Genomic DNA, 27,710 nt, shown 5'->3' on the forward strand with positions numbered 1-27,710 from the left:
GTGGAGACCCTAACCCAGCAGTGCTAGAGGAATTAAGACAAAGGCACAGGAATACAGTATAAAGTGAGGATTAGGGGGCTGACAGCTTTCAGAGCTGAGAGCCACAAACAGAGTTTGACCCAGAGATTTATTGACAGAAAGCCAGTGATAAGCATTGCTTCTGCAGATTGTAGATTAGCTAAAAGCATTCCTTATGGGAAACAAAGCAATTTCAGTGAGGAGCAGAGAAACAGGCTCCAGATTATCTGCAGCAAAAACATGCTCTCAAGGCACAAGCCTCTCCTGCTATCATTTGTAGTTTGAGCAGTTTTTCACTCCAGGCAGGGCCAAGTGTTCCTTGTCCTGCTCCATTAATCCAACAACTTTTAGCAGTGTGCACAACAGCCATCATGAGCATGTCATATTGCTGCAGAAATCCTGTTTATGGCCAGTTTCTTTAAGGTTTGTTTATGACAGGGTTAGGGCTTGCTACCAACATATCCCCCCTTTTTGTTTTTGCAAAGTGATAAAGGCATAGGTAGCTATGTCACAGTAGGCTACTTCTCACAGGATTCGGGATCCACATCTGCAGACTATATAAAGACAAACAACACCAATTAAAAGCACAGTCATCATTGAAATCACAGAACCTCCAAGAGTCTTGATCCATTTTAACAGGTTAATAGCTGCTAATCCATCTGAAGCACCTTCAAGCACTTCAGTTCCTGGCATTAGCGTCAGATGTGCCTGAGAAGCTTGAAATATTTGTTCCTTCAGTTTTGTAATATCTAAAGTAAATTTCCAATATGACCTTTCAAATGTTTCTTAACTCTTTCCCACTCATGCTCTGTTTCATTATACAGATAAGGAGTAATGCAAAAATCAGAAGTATTCCAATCACATTGTAGCTGCATTCTATATTCTAGACTAACTACTCGATCTCCTAGCCACATTACAGTTTGTTGGAGATAACTGATTTGATTAGCTAGTTTCTGGTCTATCTTAGTTTGGGAATTCCACAGGAAAGTAGAATTTTTCTGCCAATTATTTACATAGTCTGCTGTTTGTACTGTGGAATGCAAAGCAACTCCATCTGCCGCAGCAGTAACTGTGACAGCAATCAATCCTATAATGATTAAAATTAAAGTAGCGATGAAATGCTGAGAGTGTCTCAGAATCTTCTGAAGAATTTCAGTAATAATATGCACAGAAGGAGAGGCTTCCCAAGGATGGGAAAGCTTTACAGGTATCCATACTCCTTCTTGGGCTCTTACCACTAAAATAGAATGATCAGTATTATACAAGGAATAATTCACACAAGAAAACAATCTACATTCTTGACAAGTTACGTGATGATTAGGGAGATCAAGTTTTAAATCACCCACTACAAGCAGGAAAGGTGGACTTATTGTCAGTCTCGACATGGCTGCAAGTGGGGGATCCTCAGGTTCCTCCCAAAATCTCTTCCTCAGCGTCTGGCTCATGATAAAGTTTCAGGTGTCTTGATGATATCCAAATCGGCTGCTGGTTTTGGCCTGGAGAAACACAAACATAACCTCTACCCCCATGTTATTATTTTACCTATTTCCCAACTTTTTGTTATTGGATCTCTCCACCAAACCAGTTGTGCTGCTTCTGTCTTTGAAGCTGGTGTCTGTAGATGCTGTTCAGCTGCTAATAGCATCTGGCCTTTAGGCAGGCTCAAAAAATTTAAAGTTAATAATGCTAGATTTAGTTGTATGTGTGGAGTCCTATAATCACTGTTCCTCTAATAACTGTTCCCCCTCTTCTGCTTTTGTAATTGTTGTTTTAGGGAGTGATTCATTCTTTCCACAATGGCTTGCCCTTGTGAATTATATGGGATGCCAGTAATGTATTTAATATTCCATATAGAGAAAAATGTAGCTAGAGCTTGGCTTGTATAGCCTGGAGCATTGTCCATTTTAACTGAAGCTGGAATGCCCATGACTGCAAAGCACTGCAGAAGATGCCATTTAACACAGAAGATTCCCCCATTTGGCATGTAGCCCAAACAAAGTGAGAAAATGTATCTACACATACATGTACATGAGCTGGTCTCCCAAAAGAGGGAACGTGAATGACATCCATTTGCCAAAGAGAATTAGGTTCCAATCCTCGAGGATTAACTCCTCCTGTAAAAGATGAGGAATGCACCATTTGGCAAGTTGGGCATTGCTGGATAATAGCTTTAGCTTCTTTCCAGGTAATGCTGCATCTGCATTTGAGACCAAAGGCATTAACATGGGTTAAATTGTGAAAGTGTCTAGCATTAGATAATGCCATAGCAACTAGGCGATCAGCCATTTGATTTCCTGCAGTCAAAGGTCCTGGAAGAGGTGTATGAGCTCTAATATGAGTAATGTAAAAAGGGTGCATTCTACTCTTAACTGCTGTTTGCAATTGGGTAAATAAAGTCATCAGTTGTTTATCTGCATGAAATTGTAACTGAGCATTTTCAATTAATTGTGTGGAATGAACCACGTATAAAGAACCAGAAATTACACTGACAGGCATCTCAAAAGCAGTCAGCACCTCAATTACAACTACAAGCTCCGCTTTTGGAGCTGAAGTATAGGGTGTCTGGAAAACTTTACTTTTTGATCCAGAATGAGCAGCTCTACCATTACTAGACCCATCTGTAAAAACATTTTCAGCACCTTCAGTTGGTTTGAATTTAGTTATTCTAGGGAGAATCCAATTAGTTTCAAAAATTGAAATAATTTTGTCTTTGGAAAGTGATTATCAAGAGCACATACGAAATCAGCTAAATGGGTTGGCAATTAAGACTATTTATACAGGCTTTTTGTATTTATGCCTTTGTAAGAGGAAAAATAATTTTTCCAGAATCATACCCATGTAATTTAACAATTTCAGTTCTCCTATTTCCTATCAGAGTAGCAATTTGATCCAAATAGGGAGTGAGAGTCCGTGAATTAGTATGTGGAGGGAAAGCAGCTCTACAAGATCCTGCTGTTGGACAATAACACCAGTAGGTGAATGCTGAGTTGGAAAAATCAATAAGTCTAAAGTCTTTTCTGGATCTATTCTATTTATTTGAGCTTTATGCACTTACTTTTCAATCAGCTGTAACTCTGCCTCAGCCTCCTTTGTTAATTGCTGAGGGCTTGAGAGACTAGGATCTCCTCTAAGGACAGAAAATAGATTACTCATGGCATAGGTAGGAATGCCTAGAGCAGGTCATGCCCAATTAATGTTTCCTAGTAGTTTTTGAAAGTCATTCAATGTTTTCAATTGATCCCTACATGTGGTTACTTTCTGTGGCACAATGGTAGTGTCATTTACTAAGGTCCCCAAGTAGGAGTAAGGAGTAGGAGTCTGAATTTTGTCAGGAGCTATAATTAAACCAGCATGAGAAATCGAGTTTTGCGAGTGATTATAACATTGGACTAATATTTCCTGAGCGGGGACAGCACAAAGTGTATCGTGCATAAAATGAATAATGTAACACTGTGAACATTTTTTACAAGTAGGTTCCATTGCTTGTCCTACATAAGTCTGACAAATTGTTGGACTGTTTAACATGCCTTGTGGCAACACTTTCCAGTGAAAACATTTAGCAGGCTGCAGGTCGTTGACCGCAGGAATTATAAATGCAAACCATTCACAGTCTTGCTCAGCTAAGGGGATAGTAAAGAAACAGTCTTTTGAATCTATGACTATTAAAGGCCAATTTTTTGGAATCATAGCAGCAAAAGGCAGTCCAGGCTGCAATGCTCCCGATAGGTTGTATAACTGAATTAATGGCTCTAAGATCTGTCAACAATCTCCATTTACCACATTTTTTCTTAATAACAAAGAGTGGAAAACGTTAGAGCTATATATCCTGTTTCTAATTGTTCAGTAACTAAGACCTCTAAAGCCTCCAGTTTCTCTTTACTCAGCAGCCATTGTTCTATCCAAATTGGCTTACTTGTTAACCATTTTAAAGGTATAGGTTCTGGAGGCTTAACAATTGCCACCATCAAAAATGATCTCCTAAACCCTGACAAGAATTTTTTCCTTCCGCTTGAAGTGGTTTCTTTAACCCTTGTACATTTTTTCCTAATCCCATGCCAGGCACATACCCCATCTCTTGTATCATATGCTGATTTTGAGGGCTATATAATTGTTGTATATAAAGGGGAACTTGTACTCCCCATTGTTGTAATAAATCTCTCCCCCATAAATGTATAGGTACAGAAGTTATAGTTGGCTGAATAGTCCCAAATTGTTCATCAGGTCCTTCACAATGCAAAATATAAATACTTTGATATACTTCAGGGGCTTTACCAACTCCAACTATGTTAAATTGAGCAGGTTGAATTGACCACACAGACGGCCAGTGCTGTAGAGAAATGACTGAAATGTCTGCTCCTGTGTCTACCAAACCTTTAAATTTCTTTCCCTGAATAGTTATTGCACAGGTAGGATGTTTATCAGTAATTTGATTTACCCAGTAAGCTGCTTTCCTTGTTTATTTGTACTTCCAGATCCTCCTGTCCATTTAGTTTCACTTCTCCCCATTTCCACATACAGCACAATCAGGAGCTGTGCTATGCACTCTCCTGGCTCTGCTTTCCAGGGAACAGAAGTAGATATAACAATTTGAATTTCCCCCTTATAATCTGAATCAATGACTCCTGTTTGTACTTGCACTCCTTTTACATTTAAACTAGACCTACCTAGAAGTAATCCTGCCGTGCCCGCTGGCATCATCTGACTGGACACAGCAACATTCTTTAACAGTCCCATTACAAAAGGAAAACCTGGTCCATGTTGATTAATAGCTTGTTTAAATTCTTTAAGTATTTTAAAAGGGAAAGACTCCCATGTGGCCATAATATTTCCCTGTTGATCAGGTGGGTGCATTCTAACAGGAAACTGCCAAGTATCCAGATCACCCTCTCGTCTAGCTTGCTGGATTCCTGCCTGAATAGAACTGAGAGCGGTTGCTCGAGGCGCTGCTCAAACAGTCACTGGGGCAACTACTTTTCACCCAGTGTCTTCTGAAAAGGAAAGATTCAGAGGGTCAGGCCGCTCTTTTTCTTCAAAATAATGAGGGGGTGCAGAGGGGTAGGGACAAACCTCTCCCTCCTTTGTTGCTTTAGCTGGCAAGCAAACCTGTTCTGTCACCTCTTCTGTTACTTCATTAGACTCTCCTTCTTCCTCTGATTCCTCCTCCTCATAATCTGTGTGGAAAGGCTCCAAGGTGGAATGAACCAGAGCCCACACTGATCAGTTATAGGAATATCCCCAGCACCATCCTTGTATGCCTTTTTCAGTGTGCTGCCTACCTTCTCCCAGACCTCTACATTCATAGTTCCTCGGCTGGGAAACCAGGGGCAGTATCTCTCTACTGCACTAAAAAGCTGCATAAGTCAGCCAGTGCTAACCTTCACTCCTCCTTTTCTGAGATGTCGAAGCAGAATCAAATAAGCCTCATGCCTGCTCGACCCTTGTCCCATTGTTACCCTGATGCTTCTGAGCTCCCCTTCTTACCATGGGAATTGCTTTAACACGACTCAGGTGTCCTCCAGTGTAGTTCCACATTTTCTAACCGTCGCTCCGGTGATCCTTACACCTGGATTCAAGCCCCCACGTTGGGTACCGCTTGCTGAGACCAGCTCGGTCATGGAGACTCCAACCCAGTGGCGCTAGAGGAATTAAGACAAAGACACGGGAATATAGTATAAAGTGGGGATTGAGGGCTGACAGCCTTCAGAGCTGAGCGCCATGAACAGAGCTTGACCCACACATTTATTGACAGAAAGCCAGTGATAAGCATAGCTTTGACAGATGGTAGGTTAGCTAAAAGCATTCCTTATGGGAAACAAAGCAATCTCAGTGAGGAGCAGAGAAACAGGCTCTGGCTGATTATCTGCAGCAAAAACATGCTGTCAAAGCACAGGCCTCTCCTGCTATTGTTTGTGGTTTGAGCAGTTTTTTGCTCCAGGCAGGGACAGGTATTCCTTGCCCTGCTCCAGTAAACCAACAACTTTTAGCAGTGTGCATGACAGCCATCGTGAGCATGTCACATTGCTGCAGAAATCCTGTTTATGGCCAGTTTCTTTAAGGCTTGTTTATGACAGGGTTAGGGCTTGCTATCAACAACATGGCAAAACCCTGTCTCTACCAAAAAAGAAAAAAAGATTCTTTGAAAGATGCATATTATTAATATTGACACAAAAAGAAGTACAAAATCTGAAGGGCCATATATTTTTATTTCAATTGAATTTTAACTTAAAAGTTCCACAAAGAAAACATCTAACTACGATGGTTTCACTGGTGAATTCAATCAAATATTTAAGGAACACAGAATACCAAAACCATAACACATACATGGAAAACATTTGCCAAAATTCAAGACAAACCTACACATTCTTTTTAAACGTTCCTCCCCACCTCCAGCAAGAAAGGAAAGGAAATTTCTTAGCCCAACGGAGGGTGTATTCACACACACACTCTTAGTGATAAAATGCTGTCCCCTAAGATCAGCAACAAGGCAAGGATTATTGCTCTCCCTGCTTCCATTCAACCCTATACTAGACACTCTAATCGTTGCAGGAAGGCAAGACAATGAAATAAAATGCTTACAGATTGAAAAGAAGAAAACTGGCTTTGTTTTTACAGATGACATGACATGATGGATAGAAATCCTACATATCCTACTAATACAAAATACTACCATAACTAGTAAGTGAATTTAATAAAGTTGCAAGACACAAAATCAAACAAAAATGGATTCTTGTGGCCAGGCGTGGTGGCTTATGTCTGTAATCCCAGCACTTTGGGAGGCCAAGGTGGGTGGATCACAAGGTCGGGGGATTGAGACCATCCTGGCCAACATGGTGAAATCCCGTCTCTACTAAAAGTACAAAAATTAGCTGTGCATGGTGGCAGGTGCCTGTAATCCCAGTTACTCAGGAAGCTAAGGCAGGAGAATCGCTTGAACACAGGAGGCAGAGATTGTAGTGAGCCGAGATCGCGCCACTGCACTCCAGCCTGATGACAGAGCGAGACTCCATCTAAAAACAAAATGATTTTTGTATGTTAGCATCGAATAATTCCATATACCATAGACTATCCCTATATGCTAGCGAAAACAATCGAAAAAATGAAACACTTTTCCAACAGCATCAAAACAATTAAATGTGTACAAATGGCCAATAAGAACACGAAAAGTGCTTAACATCACTAGTCATTAGGAAAACACAAATCAAAACCACAATGAAACTTCACTTCACATCCATAAGGATGGCTATTATATATATATTTAAAAAAAGAAAAATAACAAGTGTTGACAAGGATGTAGAGAAACTAGATCCCTGTGCATTACTGCTGGGAATGTAAAATGGTGCAGCTACTGTGGAAAACTGTGGTGGGTCCTCAAAAAGTTAAACAGAATTACTGTATGATTCAGCAATTTCACTTCTAGGTATACACCTAAAAAATTGAAAGCACGGACTCAAACAGATGTTTGTACAGCAACGTTCATAGCAGCATTATTTACAATCACCAAAAGGTGAAAACAACTCAAATGTCCACTGATGGATGAATGGATAAACAGGATGTGGTATATAAAGACAGCAGAATATTATTCAGCCTTGCTACAATGTGAATGAACCTTTAAATTTAAAACATTAAAACATTAACTATTTTACATGTGTGTGGGATAAGCCAGACACAAGAGGACACATGTATGATACCACTTATATGAAAAGCCTAGAAGAGGCAAATCCATAGAGAGAAAGGATAGCGGTCATCAAGGGCTGGGGAGAGGAAAACAGGAGTTATTGTTTAGTGAGTAGAGCTGCAGCCTAGAATGATAAAAAGGTTTTGGAAATGTGTGGTGGTGATGGTAGCATAATATTGTGAATATACCTAACGCTACTGAATTTGATCTTTATATGTTCCCAATGAATAATTCAACATACCATGGAATATTCCTAAATGTTAGTAAAAACAATTGAAACAATGAACACTTTTCCACTTAAAAATGGTTAAAATGATAAATGTCATACATTTCATCACAAAATCTTTTTTAAAAATCAAATAATTTAACAAAATATGTGTAAGACATACACTAAAAACTATAAAACTTTGTTAAGGGGAATAAAAAGAATAATAGAGAATAATAGAGAACTGTCCTTTGTTTCTGGAATTTACCCCTCATTGGTACCTAGAGATCTTCCTCATTCTTTTTTATTGTGTGGATGCATTATAATCTATTCAATCTGTCCTATATTAATGTATATTTGCCTTTTCCCAAGTACTTTGCTATTATCAATAATTTCACAATAACCTTATACATACGTTATCTTGTATGTTGGAATTGTGTCTTTGTGCAGATTCCTATTGGAATGGTTCAGTCATACTCATATTTAGTTTTGTTAGATGTTGCCCAATTTCCCTCCTTAGGAGTCTCACAAAATTGCACTCCTACCAGAAATGTATATGAATGTCTATTGCTCCACAGTCATGGTAACACAGAATTTTATCAAACTCTTTGATTTTTGTCAGTAAGCATTTTAAAATATGCTTAAAGTGTATTTGCATTTTTTTCTGATACGTGTGTGTGTGTGTGTGTGTGTGTGTATATATACATATATATATTTTTTTTTTTTGAGATGGAGTCTTGCTCTGTTGCCCAGGCTGGAGTACAGTGCTGCCATCTCAGCTCACTGCAACTTCCGCCTTCCAGGTTCAAGTGATTCTCCTGTCTCAGTCTCCTGAGTAGCTGGGATTACAGGCGTCTGCGACCACGCCCACCTAACTTTTTTTTTGTATTTTTAGTAGAGACAGGGTTTCACCATGTTGGCCAGGCTGATCTTGAACTCCTGATCTCAGGTGATCCACTTGCTTCAGCCTCCCAAAGTTCTAGGATTACAGGCATGAGACACCATGCCCGACCTGCTGATACATATACAATTTTTTTATTTTTTTTTGAGACGAAGTCTCACTCTGTTGCCCAAGCTGGAGTGCAGTGGCGAGATCTCAGCTCACTGCAACCTCCACCTCTTGGGTTCAAGCGATTCTCCTGCCTCAGCCTCCCAAGCTGCTGGGACCACAGGCATGTATCACCATGCCCAGCTAATTTTTGTATTTTTAGTAGAGATGGGGTTTCACTATTTTGGCCAGGCTGGTCTTGAACTCCTGACCTCATGATCCGCCCGCCTTGGCCTCTTAAAGTGCTGCGATTACAGGCGTGAGCCACCATGCTCAGCCTAGAAACTGTCTTTTGAGCAACTGTGCCTGCTTGCTGCCCATATAAAGTTGGGGGTCCAGGGTTTTTTTTAACATTTAGTCCCTTTTAATCCTGGATAATGCCATTAGTATAGCTTCCTAAAATGTACTGTGGGTTTTATGTGTCTTATTGGAGTCTACGTACCAAAAGCCCACTCACAATTATTTTTGAGATAGCACCCTATGGGTTTAATCACTGATATGCCAGGTGTGTGAGGCTGCTGTGGGACAACAATCTTATGATTCCTAGAAGAGTCATAAGTTCCTGGGGACTACAGGCTCCTGCCACCATGCCTGGCTAATTTTTGTATTTTTTTGTAGAGATGGGGTTTCACCACGTTGGCCAAGCTGGTCTGGAACTCCTGAGCTCAAGCGATCCACCTGCCTCAGCCTCCCAAAGTGCTGGGATTACAGGTGTGAGTCATCATGCTTGCCCTAGAGGAGTATTCTTTATTATCAAGGTAGAAAGTTCAACATATATTCATTAGATCTACTTTATAGATACTGTTATTTAGATCACTTATATCCTTAAATGTATTTTTTGTCTCCTTAACTTCAGTCTTGGGTGAGACAGAGGTGTTTTAAAGTTCTCTGTTATTTCTAGGTTTCTATTCATTTTTCCTTGCATAATTTGTTATGCAAATGTTATGTGCTTTAACAAGGTAGAAGTAACACAATGGAAACAATGAAAAAAGAGGGAGAGAGAAAGAGGAAAGTACAAAGAGTTCTTTGTTGTACAGGCAATAGGTGGGAGCCAAAGAATATCATTTAAAGTTGACAAACCAGATAATTGAAGCTGTAACACTCATAAGTAGTATATCCTCATTGTGACTTGTGGCTTTTAGCATTTTAATGTATCCTTCATTGTCTTGTCTATTTTTTCCTGAATTCTACCTTTTCAGATATGGATACTGTAATCTTTGTCTTCTGTGGTCCTACTTGCCCAGTCTATTTTTGCCCATCTCTTTTTATTTAGCTTCTCTGAATCACTTATTTTAGATGTGTCTCTTATAAATAACAGACAATAAGACATTGGTTTGTAAGTCAATCTGATATTCCTTTTAATAGGTAAGTCCTTTCACATGTACTGATTTAACTTACATGTTGGACTTAATATATTTACTGTATGATGGCATGTTTTCACTGTAATCTATGCCTTTTTTCACTGTATGTTTTTCACTGTAATCTACTGCCTTTATTATTATTTCTTTGAGCATTGGAGATTTACATTTTTATTCTAGTAATTATACTATGTATTCTATACTATTACTTTAAATAGTATAGTACACCTTTAATGCTCCACATCTTCTTTTCCTTACTTACACTTCATATACTTGTTTTGTCAACTTTAAATAATGCTCTTTGACTTCTACATATTGCCTAAGCAACAAGGAGTTCTTTGTACTTTCCTCTTCCTCTCTCCCTTCTTTTTTGTTACTTCTATCTTGTCAAAGCATATACCATTTGATACTATTTCATGTGATTAGAACTTGTGTCCCCACCCAAATCTCATCTTGAATTGTAATCTCCAGGTGTTGAGGGTGAGACCTGGTGGGAGGTGACTGGATCATGGGGGTGGTTTCTCCCATGCTGTTCTCATGATAGTAAGTTCTCACGAGAGCTGATGGTTTTATAAGACAGTTTTCCCTGCTTGCTCTCGTGTGCGTTCATGCTCTTTTTGCCACCATGCGAAGGTCCTTGCTTCCCCTTCACCTTCTGCCATGATTGTAGGTTTCCTGAGGCCTCCCCAGCATGTGGAACTGTGAGTCAATTAAACCTCTTTTCTTTATAAATTACCCAGTCTTGAGTACTATCTTTATTTATTTTTTATTTTTTTGAGACAGACTCTCACTGTCGCCCAGGCTGGAGTGAAGTGGCATGATCTTGGTTCACTGCAATCTCTGCCCCCAGGTTCAAGCAATTCTCATGCCTCAGCCTCCTGAGTAGCTGAGATTACAGGGGTGCACCACCATACCCAGCTAATTTTTTTATTTTTAGTAAAGACGGGATTTCACCATGTTGGCCAGTCTGGTCTCAAACTCCTGACCTCAGGTGATCTTTCTGCCTTGGCTTCCCTAAGTGCTGGGATTACAGACATGAGCCACCATGCCCGGCTGGGTACTATCTTTATAGCAGTGTGAGAATAGACTAACACTATTCTTCCACCCTTATCCCCACTTCCATTTGGTCTCAGGTCTACAACCAAAGATATTCAAGGGTCACATCCAGTCCTTTTGCTCATTTCCCCAATCATCTCCTAGTTGGATGAAGCTTGTCTTTTAGTAGAATTCTAAGGAAGACGTTGTGGGTACAATAGTCCCTGGGTTCTTGTGTAATTAAAACTTCTTCCTATATCCTTGATACTTAAAGGACAGCTTGGAGAAATATGAAATCCTCAGTTCATGCTTTCTTTGAGTTTCTTGGAAAGGTTGCCCCATTGCTATCTCGCTTTGTTGAGAAGTCTGAGGCCAACCAGATCTTTCCTTTGTAAGAGACTAGGTCTTTTGGCCTAGAGGCTCACATAGTTCTTTTCCTTTGGCTTCAAAGTATAGTTGGCAGGATATGTCTCAGAGCTCATCATTCTGGGTCAATATTCGAAGTAACAAGATAGACCCTTTCAAGATAAAGTTTCAGGTTTTCTTTTGTTTTCAGAAAGTTCTTTTGGGTTTGAGTTTTAATATTTGAATTTTAAATATTAACTCTATTCCACTGTCTTATCTTTTGTCTTCATGAGTTCCAATTTTACCTGTATCATCTTTTCTTTGCCAATCTTCTTTATCTATCATTTTATTTCTGGGTCTTTTTGGCTCTTTCTTTAATATTGCTTTGTTTGTTTTGTTTCTCTTAGCTTTTCTTACTCCTACCTTCTACGTGCCTTAATGTACTTGTGACCATATCTATTTTCATTAAGATATAGTATAATTTAGTATTCATATTTGTGATGACTTATCTTTTTGTTCAAATTATTTCCCAAGTTCAGTCAGTTCTCTTCTCTTATATGCTTGTAGCTTTTTCATTTTTATTCTGAGGTTTTGAATTTCTGATCTCTGGTGTCCTTTTATATCCACAATTATTTATTTTCAAATTCATGTTGAAGTGTTTTGTTACAGTTTACTGTTTCATGCTCCAAGACAGCCTTTTTTCTGCTGGCCAATAATGTAAAATGTCTTTCAAAAGTAACATCTAGGGGGAGTTGTCTGTCTTCTTCGGAATCTTGGCCTTGCTGTCGTATCTAATGGGCCGTTATCTTTAGCCTCTTGCTTCCTTTGCCCCCTTTCGTCCACCATGCCTCCAAAGGACACCACTCCCTTTCAAGATGGCTTCATCTCCATCAGAAGTGATGCCTTTGATCCCACTCATTTTCTAAGCCCCTTCCTTTTAACTTCCCACTAGCTACTGCTCTGATCCACCAGGTCTTAAACCTATCTGCAGGATTTTGTCACTCTGGGTGAGAACATGAGTATTTTGATTTAGCTGGAGTCCTGAGCTCAGTAAAGACCTGGGGCAGAAGAAAAATCTGGAAGAGTCTGCAGGAGTCAGATCACAGAGGACTTTCTGTGGAGGCTTTTGCAATAATTTGAGCAAGGAATAGAGAGGTATAAAGTAAAACAGGAGGGATAAAGAGGAAGGAAAAAGGAACTCACTGTACAAATATAGGAAGAAAACTCAAAGTGAGAATCACAACTTTTCAGCTGATGAAATACTCCAATATAAAAAAGAAATCCAGAATTTGGGAAATTCTTCCAGAGAAATGACACAACTTCTTCAACAAGTGGACTGCAAGAAGAGAGAGGGAATGAGGGAGAAAAAGAGAGAGAAGTTCTAAACTGTGCCACTTGGGAGATGGTCCCTCTCAGTGATCTGTGGGAACAGCTAAAAGGAGGGCACAGGAAGCACGTCCACCAGGCCCACCGTTTGGGTGGGAGGTTGTGAATTATGCCAGGTGCGTTTGGGGAGGGAGGAGATGAAGGAGGGGGAGAGAACAGATGGTGAAAGGAGAGAATGGGGACAGCATGGAGAGGGTGAGCATAGGGCAAATAAGAGAGGCTCTGGGAGGCACCTCAGACAGCTGAAACAAGGAGGGCAGGGTGTGGGAGAGAAGAGGCTGTGGGGTTTGGATTGGGGGAGAGGATGGAAGGTAGGATCCAGATATGGGGTGGGGGCGGCTGTGGGTCATGGTTTGGGGAGGAGTGGGCAGAGAGTCAGGGTTGGAGAAAGAGATAGGATGAGGTTAGGGGGTGAGACAGGGCTTTGTCTCCCCCATTCTGCTAATTTGAGTCCCTAGATTAGCTTTAATTCTGCCTCTACAAGGGGAAAAGTCATAGTTTTTATCAGATATATCCCAGTCTCAGTGTTGTCCTGCCTCCTGGGATAAAAGACAGGAAAAGAGAGATGTTTTCCTGCCCTTGGGCACACGGGCACATGGGCACAAGGACACGAGTGCCTATCTATCTTCAGGCAGATGTGCTGAAGACGGCTTTAAAATGGTCCTGGACACTCCAAGGAGTCAGCAGAGGCAGGAAGAGCTGTTCAGAACAGGGAAGTGGATCCCTGCTGTCCGGGGCCATGTCTCCAAGTGGGGTCAGTAAATCTGGGCAGGCAGGGGCAACAAGGATGCCTGTTCACTCCAGAGGCCCCCGGGTCTGAGACAAGATTCTCTGCTCGAGTTTGGCATACTGGGGGAGGAGGGCCTCATAGACCTAGAAGAGCAGAAAAAGCAGTTTAGAACAGGGAGAGGGGAAATGCCTCTTACATCTGGTTGCACTTTGCAATTTAAAATTTTTAAATTTTGTTTACTTGCAATTTAACTTTTTTGCTGGGCAAAAGAAAGAAAGCATCAATTCACAAAAGAGGAAATGTTAGGAGTTCTCAAATCTGTAGTTTAAGATATTTTTAAACTATAAATTATGACAAGAAACTAATTTTTATGATCAAATCTACAAAAGTTTTAAAAAATTCTGGTGAGAGTACCTAGAAATGGCTGCCTCATTGCACAGCTGGTGAAAGTTGGTGATACAACTCTTTGGGAAATAGGCTTGACTTTATATCTGTATTAAGGAGCCCATAGTGTGGGACCCAGTTATTCTACTTTGGTGAAGCTCTCCTAAGGAAATAATCCTAAACATAGGATGCCAAGTCTGCCAAGGGTCTTCTTTGATACCATTGAACATTCAGATGTATAAGACCACCATGAGCCAAGGGAAGACAGCCTGGAGAAACACAGTGGCGGCAGGTGCTCCTCTCAGTGGAAGACCATGTAGCAGTTGATACAGCAGTTCACACAGTTGTACAGAAGAGGGTCTCTTTGCCTCCCAACCAGGTTACAGCCCAGGCAGAAAGAGCTGAGATCTGGCTGTGTGCGGTGGCTCATGCCTGTAATCCCAGCACTTTGGGAGGCCAAGGCGGGTGGATCACCTGAGGTCAGGAGTTCAAGACCAGCCTGACCAACCTGGTGAAACCCCGTCTCTACTAAAAATACAAAAATTAGCTGGGCATGGTGGCAGGCGCCTGTAATCCCAGCTACTCGAGAGGCTGAGGCAGGAGAATCACTTGAACCCAGGAGGATGAAGTTTCAGTGAGCTGAGATTGTACCACCGCACTCCAGACTGGGCGACAGAGTGAGACTCCGTCTCAAAAAAAAAAAAAAAAAAAAAAAAAAAAGAGTTGAGATCCACATCATACAGACAAAAGAATGACCCTGGCTTCAAAACCTCATATGCACTACAAAAGTATCTCCTGTAACAGCTTAGTAGGTAAGAGGCATGTCCAGGAGGAGTCACTGTACTCAAGGAGGCCCTGAGGAAGACTTCTCACCAGGTAGTTACAGTTTTCTCAGTTCAGATGCAGTTTCCCAAGCAAAGGCCATCTTTACAAAAGCAATGTTGCCTAGTAAAACTGTTGATATTCCACTTTTATGAGATCTCAAGGAAAAAAGAGCTAGAAAGTTAACCAAAGGTTAAATTCGCATGTAGAATAGGAAAGTTTTTTTTTTAATCCTTTATTTAAGAAGACTTAATTATAATTGTAAAACTAAAAACTGTGCTAAGGCATGGAAAATGCTCAAGTAAATTGTGATTCTGGCGAAAAATTTGCCAGACTTTTTTTTTTTTTTTTTGGTAGCGATGAGGCTGGTCTCCAAGTCCTGGCCTCAAGTGATCCTCCCGCCTCAGCCTCCCATAGTGCTGGGACTATAGGTATGAGCCATCATGCCTGGTCGACCCAGACAGAATATTATACAGTCATTAAAAATGGTATGCACATACATTTTTAAGAATGAAATATTTATGTTGTAATGTAGAAATTTTAAAGAAGCTACAAAATTATATATACAGTGTGCTTCCTTATAAGCCAAAACAAACAAAAAGTCCAACAGAGAAAAAAGACCAAAAAGAAGCACAAGCCCACATTCTTACCCTTCTTTTAACCCCCTCAGCAGTTTTCCCAGTGGCTGTCCGTCTTACCTGAGAAATGCAGATGCACTTCAGGTGAGCACATGCTGTCTCACAGACAAACAACACTGAAGACCAAGGACCTGGATTTTCCTGGGACTCGCAAGTAAACATAAGCAGGAGCTCATGCCAACCCCATTCCTTCTTAATTTAGTTTAATTTGCTCCAAAGTTAAGTTGTGTTTTTTTATTTCTTGAGACAGGGTCTCGCTGTTACCCAGGTTGGAGGTGCAGTGGTGCAATCTTGATTCACTGCAGCTTCTACCTCCTAGTTTCAAGCGATTCTCATGCCTCAACCTCTCGAGTAGCTGGGACTACAGGTGTGCACCACCACACCCGGCTAATTTTTGTGTTTTTTCTTTTTTAGTAGAGACGGGTTTTCACCATGTTGGCCAGGCTGGTTTGTAACTCCTGACCTCAGGTGATCCATCCGCCTCGGCCTCTGAAAGTGCTGGGATTACAGGCGTGAGTCACCACGCCCAGCTGGAAGTCAAGCATTTTAACAACTCACTATGCGACTGGGGCCTACTCGTGGCGCAGCTGCAGCAGCTCTGTCTGCGAAGGCTCAGGGACAGTTACACGGGGTGTCAGAGCCAGAGAGAGGGAGCCTGCTGGCTTCGAAGTCCACGATGAGTCTGTGCTGCCTAGAAGGGCTTAGCAGGATAAATTCCTTTGCTCTTCCAAATGAGGGTGACACAGCTGATGTTCTGGTTCTACCCTGTGAACTATGTGTTTGTGAAGTACTTGGGAATAGACCCCATGAGTAAAATAAAGCAAAAGATAACAGGTGACCCTTTATAAAGAGGCCCACAGGCGAGGAGCCTAAGGTTGTCCTAGCCTGTACTGGACATTAAGAAGTCAGAGAACAAAGGTAAGGGGCTTTGATTTCTCCCCATGGAGAAAACTGCAATTTGAGCCAAGGGAGAAAACATGCTTACTGCTTTGAGTTTCCGCTTGAGCACAAGCAGTGCTGTTGGTGCCACAGAAAGAATGAAGGATGTGGCCCTGCTCTCAAGGAGTTTAACTCTAGTCCACAAATGCAGTCTGCATATAAGTTGTGTATGCTGACAATCACGTAGACTGTCACTGCTTGCAACCCGCTGTTGGGAGGGCTTTTGAGGATTTGGATCCAACAACGGTAAAGGGTTCCACGAGTTGTCAGTGATTTTGGCCATGGGCAGGCCAGGGAGAGTGATGAGGCACTCTCACCAGCTCAGGGGACACAGCTCCGAGGATTTGCCACTCCATACTCTACATGAGGCAGATGCTGCTGTGCTGCCCTAAACCTTTCCCCAATTACCTTCCTCCTTGCTGGCCTCCTTCCAGATAGAATGAAAGAGCCAGACCCTACCCTAGCCTTTCCTACAATCAGAATTGACCATATATGACTAAGTGGTAGCCTGTTGGGGTGTGTGGGGTAGGGGAGGGATAGGCCAGTATTTTCCTCCCTGATGAGCAAGAGGGTGTGAGGAGAGGCTGTCTGCCCAGCGTCACCCTATGATCCCTGCCTTTGAACACAGCTGTGAAGACATGTGTGGGGCAGCTACAGCCATCCTCCCACCATGTGAGCACACCCAGAGCTGCACTATCCAGCACAGTAGCCACAAGCCATGTATACCTTTGCATACTTGAAGCATGCCCAGAACTGTAAGTATTAAATGCACACCAAATTTCAAAAGCTTCGTGCAAAAAAGGAAATGTAAAATATCATATTAGTAACTTTTTTTTTTTTTTAAAGACAGGGTCTCTGTCGCCCAGGCTGGAGTGCAGTGGTGTGATCTTGGCTTACTGCAACCTCCACCTCCTCCTGGGCTCAAGTGATGCTCCCACCTCAGCCTCCAGAGTAGCTGGGATTACAGGCATGCACCACCACACCCAGCTAATTTTTTTATTTTTTGTAGAGATGGGGTTTTTGCCATGCTGCCCGGGCTGCTCTTGAACTCCTGGGCTCAAGCAATCTGCCCACCTCGGCCTCCCAAAGTGCTGGGATTACAGGTGTGAGCCACTGCGTCCAGCCCCACATTAGTAACTTTTCTATTTATTACATGTTGACATGACAATACTTCAGATATAGTGGATTAAATAAAATGTATTATTAAAATTAATTTTAAGCATTTCTTTTTATTTTTACTTTTAAAAATGAGGCAACCAGAATATTTTAAATGACATATGTGGCTCACATTATGTTCCCATTGTCCACTGCTGACCTGAGGAATTGCAGGGAACATGACCAGAGTTCTCATGTTGAACAACTGAACCAATTCTACCTCCAGATTTCCTGTTAGACTATAATGCCATTTCGGTCAAGGATTGTTTTTAAGCCTCACAATTAGTAGGTGAAAGGGAGGCAGGACAGATGTTGTACCCACTTCACAGATAAAAAACAAAGGTCTAGAGACAAGGAGTGCTGCTTAAGGTCTCATGGTGAAGGAGAAGCAGAAAAATCAGAACTTAAATGCCCTTTATCTCGACATCGAATCTTTTCAGTGTTTCCAGTGGACTCTCAAACGTAAGAGAAAAGTGGTCTCTTACACACAACAGAAAAATCACAGATGCTTGGGCACACCTGTGTGTGTGGTTTGTCTGGGTCTCCTAGACAGCATGAGTTCCTACGTCCAAGGTATGCTGGGAGACAATTCTCCATGGTGTTTCTACATGTCTTGTGATAGCTTTCGTTTCAGACTATCTTTTCAAGGATGTTTGTAAAGCATAGAGACATATAGACAGTGTCTCCAGGGCAGAGACACTGGAGAGAGTGTTTGTCTGTTTGCTGACAAGAATAATAAGGATAATGTCTCCTTTGGTGGCAAAGTTTGGGCAGGTTTGCTCGCAGTTCCTTTACAAGGTTGGGAGTTTTCTATGCTCGGGATCATTTGGTTGTATCACAGCCTATTATGTGCACAGTATCCACCTGGGCCCACTTTGCATCACCCTGTGGAATTTGGAGGCCAAGGGAAACTGATGCAAGCATGAAGTTCATGCTTCCTGATGAACCATGAGTTCATCACGGTTCATCATCATAAAGCCCTTTGTCTCTGATCCAGGAGTCCTGTGTCTTCTGCCTGCCGCTACAAAACTGGCAGGCTCACCTGTTAGCTTGCAAGTCAGGTAAATGTCAGAGCCTTCACAGTTCCTTACAAGATGCACCCACCCCTGCTGCTGGGCTGCCAGACCCTTCTGCAAGCAGGTACAGCGGTGTGGCGGATGCTGTGGGTACCATCCAGATTCACCTCAGGAACGAAGAACTTATTCTCCCAACTGCTGGGAGTGCTGTTGGCAGACAGCCCTCAGCTGCCCGCTTTGGAGACTGCTTTCGCTATAAAGAGCTGCCTCACCCCCTCCTGGGGTGGCCCACATGTGATGACTGATTGACATGGGGTATAAAGGCCCAGCCCCTTAGCCCAACTGGATAAAACTCTAAAGGTCACCTCAGCTTCAGAGCTTTCTGTAGGAACAGCTTAGGCTCCAGAAATTGCACTGCCATTCACCTTCTCCCTCTGTCCAATCCTGTCTACTCCCTTTCCTTTCTACAGTTGTGGATTCCAAGAGCAACTCCTCCCACTCCCATAAACCTCATATATCTTAGTTGACATCTCAGACTCTGCTTTCTGAGGAACCCAACCTGCAACAAGCGAGGTCTGCCTTCACAGGGGTTTCCTGGCCTGGGTGACTGCACAGCTATCTTGGGTCTAGACTTGAGATTTGAGTGCTAGAAATCCAGCATGTCTTGAGTTTCAGTGACAGATCCTTTCAGTAGCTTTTATAGCCCAGTGACATGGAAGGGCCCACCGTGGGGCATACGAAGCAATAAAAATAGGCCCAGCAATCCACCTGACCCTGGCTGTAAAATCAGCAGCATCTGTAACTTGCAGCAGACAACCTGGCTCTTTTGCTCCGTTTTCTTGATGATTTCAATAAAGCGGAATTTCTCCTTTTGTTGAGCACATCAAGTTCAATGTAGGTGACCTGTTGGTGGGGGAAAAACCCTAGCGAGCTTTCATAATGCAAATGTTATAAACAAATTCCGACGGTCTCTCACCTGAGAAGCTCCCAGGCTTGGGGTAGCAGCTAGTCTGGGATTTGGAGCCAACTTCACAACCTCTGAAAAGGGCACATCTCTTCCACCTGCAAGACCTAGAAGGGAAAACTCACTTCACGTTAGTGCATGTTGCAAATGAAGACGTTAACCATAAACACCATGAAGGATCTCACTGGGGTGGCAAACTCTTCTAAAACTGGATTATAGTGACGGTTGCACAATTCAGTACATTTATGAAAAATCAATGGACACTTAAAATGTATGATTTTTATGTCATATAGATTGTACCTCAATAAAATTACGAAACAAAACAAAAAAATGCCAAGCGCAGGCTTGTCTCCAGCAGGACCTAGCTTGTCTTGCCCTTTGTGGTTGTGCCTTTCATGGAATGGGCCAGGTAACCTCAACATATGATGGGGAAGGGTCTGCCTGCCCCTCCTCTCTCCCCTCGTTCACCACATTCTGGACAGCCTGGTCTCCTCTCCACTCATGCTGCCTCAGAGCCTTTTCACTGTGCAGAATGTTCTTTCCACTCTTCACACGCCCGTTCCCTTCTCCTCAGCTAAGATGCACCTAGAACCATCACTTGTTCAAGAGGCCCTCCTTAGCCCTCAGCACCATCTGCTTTTCCTCAGAGCACTTTTCCCAACTTGTGCCATATATTTCAGTGAGTATTGGCTTAAGATCCCTCTTTGGCTGAGCTGTAAAGTCCACGAAGCCAGACATCGTGTCTCTCTGGGTCACCACTATAACCATGGTGCCTAGCACACCATCTGTATACAAAAGGGACTCAATAATTACTCACGAAGCAAATGAGTAGCAGGGGGAAGGTTGCCATTGGTGGGCAAGAAACAATGAGCAATTTCTAGGCAAGGTAAGTAGTAGCGTCAGATAGACAGAGAAACACACCACCACCAGGAGTGAAGAAGGGCCCTCTGAAGACGTGAGGAGCAGTTTTCCTAACCAAATGCTAGAAAATTCCAGCTCAGAGCAGAATGGGTGTGGGACTGGGATGGTGGTGGGGTGGACAGCAAGAGAAGACTCTAGTCCCATCTCTACTCATACTCGCAGACGCTACACAAGACAGTCATCCCCAGGCCCAGCTGGGGAGAAGAGATCTCTAAATGAAGCGGTTAGTAACCCTCTGGGTGGGGACCAGTGAGCTAAGATTTGGCTCAGGCTTTGGTTTTGGAGGGCAGAGCAGGGCAGTGGCCCAGGTACCCTTTGGCAAGCACAGAAAGGGAAAACGAACAAAACAAAACACAGTGCAGGATAGCAGTGAAGTCCTTAAAGGGCAACTCCTTTCCCACTTCCACAAAATAATTATGAAGCGGACCCCATACTTCTATTTAGCCACCCTGAAGGCCAGAAGATTATGGAAGAGTATCTTCAAAGCTCTCAGGAAAAGTATTTTGAACATAGAGTCTTTTGCCCAGGCAATCTTTGAGAGGATGAAACAAAAGGACTTGTTGGACATGTCAGGCCTCAAAACCATCACCTATTGAATTCTCTCTTACAATATTTATTTAGGTCGTATATTCCAACAAAACTACCACACAGCTTGGATGCGGTAATTGTAGCACTAGGATTCATGCCTGTAATCCTAGCCCTTTGGGAGGTTGAGGTGGGTGGATCACTTGAGCCCAGGAGTTCGAGTTCAGCCTGGGCAACATGGCCAAACCCTATCTCTACAAAAATTAGCCAGGTGTGGTGGTGTGTGCCTGTAGTCCCAGCTATCTGGGAGGCTGAGGTGGGGGTGGGAAGATCACCTGAGCCTAGGTGGTGGAGGCTGCAGTGAGCCATGACTACACCACTGCACTCCAGGCTGGACAACAGAGACCATGTCTCAAACAAAACAAAACAAAACCTCAGCATAGAAATAAAGGAGAAAGAAGAAGTTTTTTGTTTGTTTGTTTCTTTTTTTTTTTTGAGATGGAGTCTTGCTCTGTCGCCACGCTGGAGTGCAGTGGCGTGATCTTGGCTCACTGCAACAGCTCACTATAGCCTCCACCTCCCAGGTTCAAGCTATTCCCCTGCCTCAACCTCCCGAGTAGCTGGGACTACAGACATGTGCCACCATGCCCAGCTAATTTTTTTTTTTTTTTTTGTATTTTAGTAGAGATGGGGTTTCACTCTGTTGGCCTGTATGATCTCGATCTCCTGACCTTATAATCTGCCCGCCTTGGCCTCCCAAAGTGCTGGGATTACAGGTGTGAGCCACTGCGCCTGGCCGAAATGTCAGGAAGTTTTAAAAAAAAGAGAAAGTAAGAAACAGAGGAAGGAAGGAAGGAAGGAAGGAAGGAAGGAAGGAAGGAAGGAGGAGGGAAGGAAAGAAGGAGGGAAGGAAGGAAGGAAAGAAAGAGGGAAGGAAGGAAGGAAGGAAGGAAGGAAGGAAGGAAGGAAGGAAGGAAGGAACAAACGAACGAACGAACGAAAAAAGGCGGGCAGACTCATGGGTAAGTGTGAATAAAAGCCAATATGATGTTAAATGTATTTAATATAAGAATCTGGAAATAAATTCCCAAGTGATCTTGATATAGGATGTGGCATGAGGCGGGGTGAGGTAGACGGGGTGGGGAGAGAATAAAAGGGTAAGAGGTTAATTAATTATTTATTTTTTTTGAGATGGAGTCTCGCTTTGTCAACCAGGCTGGAGTGCAATGGTGCAGTCTCGGCTCACTGCAACCTCTGCCTCCCAGGTTCAAGCAATTCTCCTGCCTCAGCCTCCTGAGTAGCTGGGATTACAGTCGTGTGCCACCATGCCCAGCTAATTTTTGTATTTTTAGTAGAGACGTGGTTTCACCATACTAGCCAGGCTGGTCTCGAACTCCTGACCTTGTGATCCACCTGCCTCGGTCTCCCAAAGTGCTGGGATTACAGGCATGAGCCACCACACCCCGCCAAGGTTAATTATTAAGAGAAGGATATGTTGCCTGATTAATTCTCAACGTTGATAGAAAAATATAAGCTTAGGCCGGGTGTGGTGGCTCACACCTGTAATCCCAGTACTTTGGGAGGCCAAGAGCGGATCACGAAGTTAGGAGATCGAGACCATCCTGGCTAACACGGTGAAACCTCTCCTCTATTAAATATACAAAAAATTAGCTGGGCGTGGTGGCTGGTGCCTCTAGTCCCAGCTACTCAGGAGGCTGAGGCAGGAGAATGGTGTGAACCCAGGAGTTGGAGCTTGCAGTGAGCGGAGATTAAGCCACTGCACTCCAGCCTGGGTGACAGAGCAAGGCTCCGTCTCAGAAAAAAAAAAAAGAAAAAAAGAAAAAAGAAAAGAAATATATAAGCTGAAATAGGTATGTTAAAAAGTTAAGAACATGAAAAGAATAGAACCACTTGGGCTGCTACAGGAGCTCCCTGAACAGGCAGGAGGTAGGGCAAATTGATCCAACTTGAAGGATGAATGCCCTTGCGGGTATGTGCTGCTCCCGCCAGAACTCGCCTAGATCAGGGAGCTTCCCTTAATGCCGAGAGTTTCAGCGAGGCCTCCATCAGGGCAACAGGGCTCCATGGCGCTGTCCAGGGTCCTGGACTGCTTGGGCCTGAAGTCTTCCCCTTTGTTTCAACTTTTGTTCTGCTGAAAAGACGGCTCTGGACTTCGTCCACCTCTCCTGCTCTCTAGCTGTCCAGACCCATGCCCACGTGCCCTCAGCCATGCCCTGTGTTCTTTTCCCGTGTCCCGGTGCTGCCCTTAACTCTGACCAGACTTCATTCAGTTAGGACTCAGCCTCTTTTTCCCCACTTTAAGCAAAGAATAAAGGAAAAGAGAGTATGGGTTGGCTCTCATCTGCTGGGTGCTAGAAAAATGAAGCTGAAGTCCCCAAGACTCCAATGTCCCCAAAGACTGGGAACACCTCACTCTCCCCCTTCCACCCTCCTCAGCCCACCCCATGTCCTGGCCACTTCCAGAGACAGCTGTCTCCCTCCATCGACCTACCATGAAAAGCTCGGTATGCAGAACCCACACAGGCTGAGTTGGCAGTGTCTATAACATACACCGGGGCACCAAACACATCTGCAAGCACCTGAAAAGGACACAGAGGTTCTACTGTGGTGAGCCACTCCTCAGAGGGAACACAGATGTTGTGGGATGCACTTTCCAAGCTCTCTCCCTCATATGTCTTCTGACCCCCTTCCATTCCACTTCGACTGCCTTAAGAGGAGTACGCTTGGTCATGCTACCCTGGTGATAATAGTCAGGATGACCTGGGGAAAGTCCCTAGTGGAGGGCCACAGCTCCCCAGGCTGTCCCTGTACTTTTTAGCCATTTCACCAAAAACAGCAGAAGATTTAGGAAGTATGCTTAGCAAATGGCACCGACCTAGGGCTGGAGACAGCTGGGTATTAGACTAATCTTAACAAGCCCAAACAAACCCAAACTAACAAGGGCATGTTTCAAGGGGATAGTGGTGAAGTTTCCCATTTAGGTTCAAAAATAAATTGCACACATTTCAAATGGAGGACCTGTACTAAGAGGAGTTCACATGGGAAGAACTTGCGGGAGGTCTTAGTTGACCAGAGATATTGTAGTAGATGCCACTGATGCCTACACAGATCCCCCTCACTGGACCGTTGTGCATCCCGCCCCAGCTGCTGTGAGTACTGGCTACTAATGGCTTGCAGCACTACTTCCTCAAGAAAGCTGACCTTGGCTTAGCATAGGCCACTGCTCACAGGAAATTTATTCACCCTCCCTAAGGTGTCCTGTTGGCCCCTTGTTGCAAGGTAAAACCAGCTCTGTGGTATAATTCATGTTCTAGAGCCCTATCTCCCCACCAAGATGGAGGGGAAGTAGACTCCAGACAAGACGATATCCTCACTTATCCTTCTTCCTCTGCACTACCCTGAGTCCCACACTTCCTTCTTCCTGGGAGTACTCTCTCAACGAACTGCTCAGAGAAGAATTCCCATTTCAGGCTTTGTTTCTAGAAAATCTTACCTAAGATAGGTAATCACAAGTAAACAGCTAATACAATTACTCTAACAGTTAAGGCAGCCCCAGGCTACACCCAAAAATGCACAATGTCCCCATAACAGGATCTGACAGACCCACAGGTGACAGTCTGAGAGTCAGACATCTGCAGGTTGATTCTACTTTTGGTCATATGTTTCTGGCATAATGAAGGACCAGAAGGACAGTAACAGTCTGGCAACTGTGTTACAAGAGGACTAGTTGGAGAATCAGCGATGGTTAAATTGGAAGGCAGAGGCCTTGAGGAAGACAAGAACCCTGGCATTAGATGTGAGAAGGTTTGCCATGTGGAAGAACAGGCACTTTCCATGTGACTCCAGAGGACATGCTGGTGTCAGACAGTGGATTGTACACAGCCGTAGAATTCACCTGCATGTGAGACAGATCCCATCACAGTGTGAGCTGTAAGGCAACAGAGCTGCTTCCTGGAGAGTGTGAGCCAAGAACTCCCCATTCCTGCAGGAGTGGGAATGGAGACTGTACTTCCTGTTGAGTCTCTGGCTCTTAGAAGTAGCAGACATAAGAAAATGTGGCACATATACACCATGGAACACTATGCAGTCATAAAAAAGGATGAGTTCCTGTCCTTTGTAGGGACATGGATGCAGCTGGAAACCATCATTCTCAGCAAACTATCACAAGAACAGAAAACCAAACACCGCATGTTCTCACTCATAGGTGGGAATTGAACAATGAGATCACCTGGACACAGGAAGGGGAACATCACACACCGGGGCCTGTTGTGGGGAGGGGGGAGGGGGGAGGGATAGCATTAGGAGATATACCTAGTGTAAATGACGTGTTAATGGGTGCAGCACACCAACATGGCACATGTATACATATGTAACAAACCTGCACGTTGTGCACATGTACCCTAGAACATAAAATATAATATAAAAAAAAAAAGAAAAGAGAAAAGAAAAGCATGCATCAGAATGTATATTTACTCTTCAGTTTTCTTAGTGTACTGTGCATGTAGGCAAATAAAAATTTGGCACCAAAAAAAAAAAAAAAAGAAGTAACAGATATGGGAGAGGCCATGGTATAGGGCCCACTACCAACACTTACCTGTAAGATGTCTCTATTGTGAGATGCTCCTCCTGTGGCCAAAATCTTTGTCTTGGACACTGCAAGGGAAAAGAAAAAAAGTGAAATAGCTATGCCAGTTCTCCCAAGGCAGAAAGGGCTGTTTGTGCAGAGTTCTTCAGCTACAGAGGGTTCATGATGGGCCAATGCCTCCCGCTCATCACACAGGAATCTGGTAGAGATCCAAAGGTGGCTCTGTGCGTGCAGGCCTGTCACATTCATTTGCTTGTGAGGTTGCTGCCCCACTCACCTTAACTGTCCTTAATAATTTTTTTTGTTTTAAATATCTCAACAAAACAGGAGTAGAAGGTAACTTCTTTAAAGATAAAAGTCATATATCCACAACTTATAACGAATGTCATTCTTAACAGAGATTTAGAAGCACTTTCTTTCAGAATGGTGTACCAGCCAGATTCCAAAATGGCCTCCACATAATCCCTCCCTCCTGATATTCACACCTTCAAGTAGTCCCCTCCCACATTCAATAGGGCTGACTTGTATACCCAATAGAACCTTGTGTAAATGATGGAGTGTGAAGTCCAAGACTAGATGATAAAAGACATTGAGGCTTCTATCTCGCTCTGACACAGGTCACGCTCTCTTGGATCACTCACTTTGGGGGAAGCTAAGTGCCACATCCTGAAGACACTCAATCAGCCCTAGGGAGAGGTCTACACGGGAGGGGACTGAGGCCTCCTGCCAACAGTCATGCAAGTGAGCCAGCAGGGAGGCAGATCTTCCAGCCTCAGTCAAGCCTTCAGATGACTGCAGCCCCAGATGACGTTGTGACTGCAACCTCAGGAGATATCCTCAATCAGAATCACCCAACTATGCTGAAACCAAATTCTTGACCCAAAGAAACTGTATAAGAGAGTAAACATTTATTACTGTTTTAAGCTGCTAAATTTTGAGATAATTTGTTACATGGCAATAGATAACGAAGACAACTACAAACAAAACAAAGATTCACAGTATCCAGTCCACTGTTTAACACAGTATCAGATCTACCAGTCAATGCCACAAGATAACAAAAGCAACTAAAATGTTTAAGTATTGAAAGAAAGGAAAAGAAAACTGTCATTTGCAGACAATAGTCCATCTACTTGGAAAAAATAAAGAATAAGCAAACTAATAAAACTAACAAGAGTTTAATAAGTTTGCCGGATACAAAATCAACTTCTAATAATCAATGGCATTTCTAATAATAATCAACTAGCAAATGTGATAGAAAATAAATTATCATTCACAACAGCAACCAGAAATGTAAGGTAGCCTTACATATAAGGGAATACCTTAACAAAGAATTCAAAAGTCTCTATGAAGAAAAAGTTGAAATTGTTGTTAAAGTACAAAAAAAAATCTAAATAAATTAAAAGATATTCCACGAACTTGAATGAATATGAATTAACATTATAAACATGTCAATCTTTTCCAATTAATGTATACATTCTATTCAACCTAAATAAAAATTCCAACTGGACTCTTTTAAGGAACTAGACCAATTTCTTCTAAAATATTTATGGAAAAATGAAAACCTATAAACAGCTCAGACAGTATTTTAAAAAGAAAAGCAAGGAGGGGATAATTGCTATACTACATATTAAAACATTATTATGGGTTGAAGTGTGTCTACCCTAAGTTTATATGTGGAAGTCCTAAACCCCAGTATCTCAGAATGTAAGTGTATTTGAAGATAAAGGTAAAGACAGACATTACCTCTTTAAAGAGGTAATTAAGATAAAAATGAAGTCATTAGGGGTGGGCCCTAATCCAGTAGGACTGATGTCCTTATGAGAAGAGAAAATGAAGACACAGGGACACACAGGAGGAGACACAGGAAGAAGACGGCCGTCTACAAACTAAGGAAAGAGGCCTAAGAAGAAATCAGCCCTGCTGACACCTTGATCGCAGAC

The 27,710-nt window shown here is 42.8% G+C and overlaps 1 protein-coding gene across 2 annotated transcripts in view; it reads right to left on the minus strand.

Moving 5' to 3' along the window:
• Positions 1-6,202: 6,202 nt before the first annotated feature.
• XYLB (xylulokinase) overlaps positions 6,203-27,710 on the minus strand; it is a 74,879-nt gene continuing 53,371 nt past the window's right edge. Inside the window, exons 16-19 of one of the 2 annotated variants that reach the window (XM_073023356.1) lie at positions 25,780-25,838; positions 23,677-23,764; positions 19,731-19,825; positions 6,203-7,025 (exon numbers count right to left, since the gene is read on the minus strand). In XM_073023356.1, coding sequence (XP_072879457.1) covers positions 6,921-7,025; positions 19,731-19,825; positions 23,677-23,764; positions 25,780-25,838 — 347 coding nt within the window. In that variant the 3' untranslated portion in view covers positions 6,203-6,920. Of the gene's footprint in view, positions 7,026-8,569; positions 13,944-19,730; positions 19,826-23,676; positions 23,765-25,779; positions 25,839-27,710 lie in introns of those variants that run through there. The other variant, XM_007971745.3, reaches the window with a different exon arrangement.

The sequence above is a fragment of the Chlorocebus sabaeus genome, chromosome 15, assembly GCF_047675955.1.
Source record: "Chlorocebus sabaeus isolate Y175 chromosome 15, mChlSab1.0.hap1, whole genome shotgun sequence".
Classification (NCBI taxonomy): domain Eukaryota; kingdom Metazoa; phylum Chordata; class Mammalia; order Primates; family Cercopithecidae; genus Chlorocebus; species Chlorocebus sabaeus.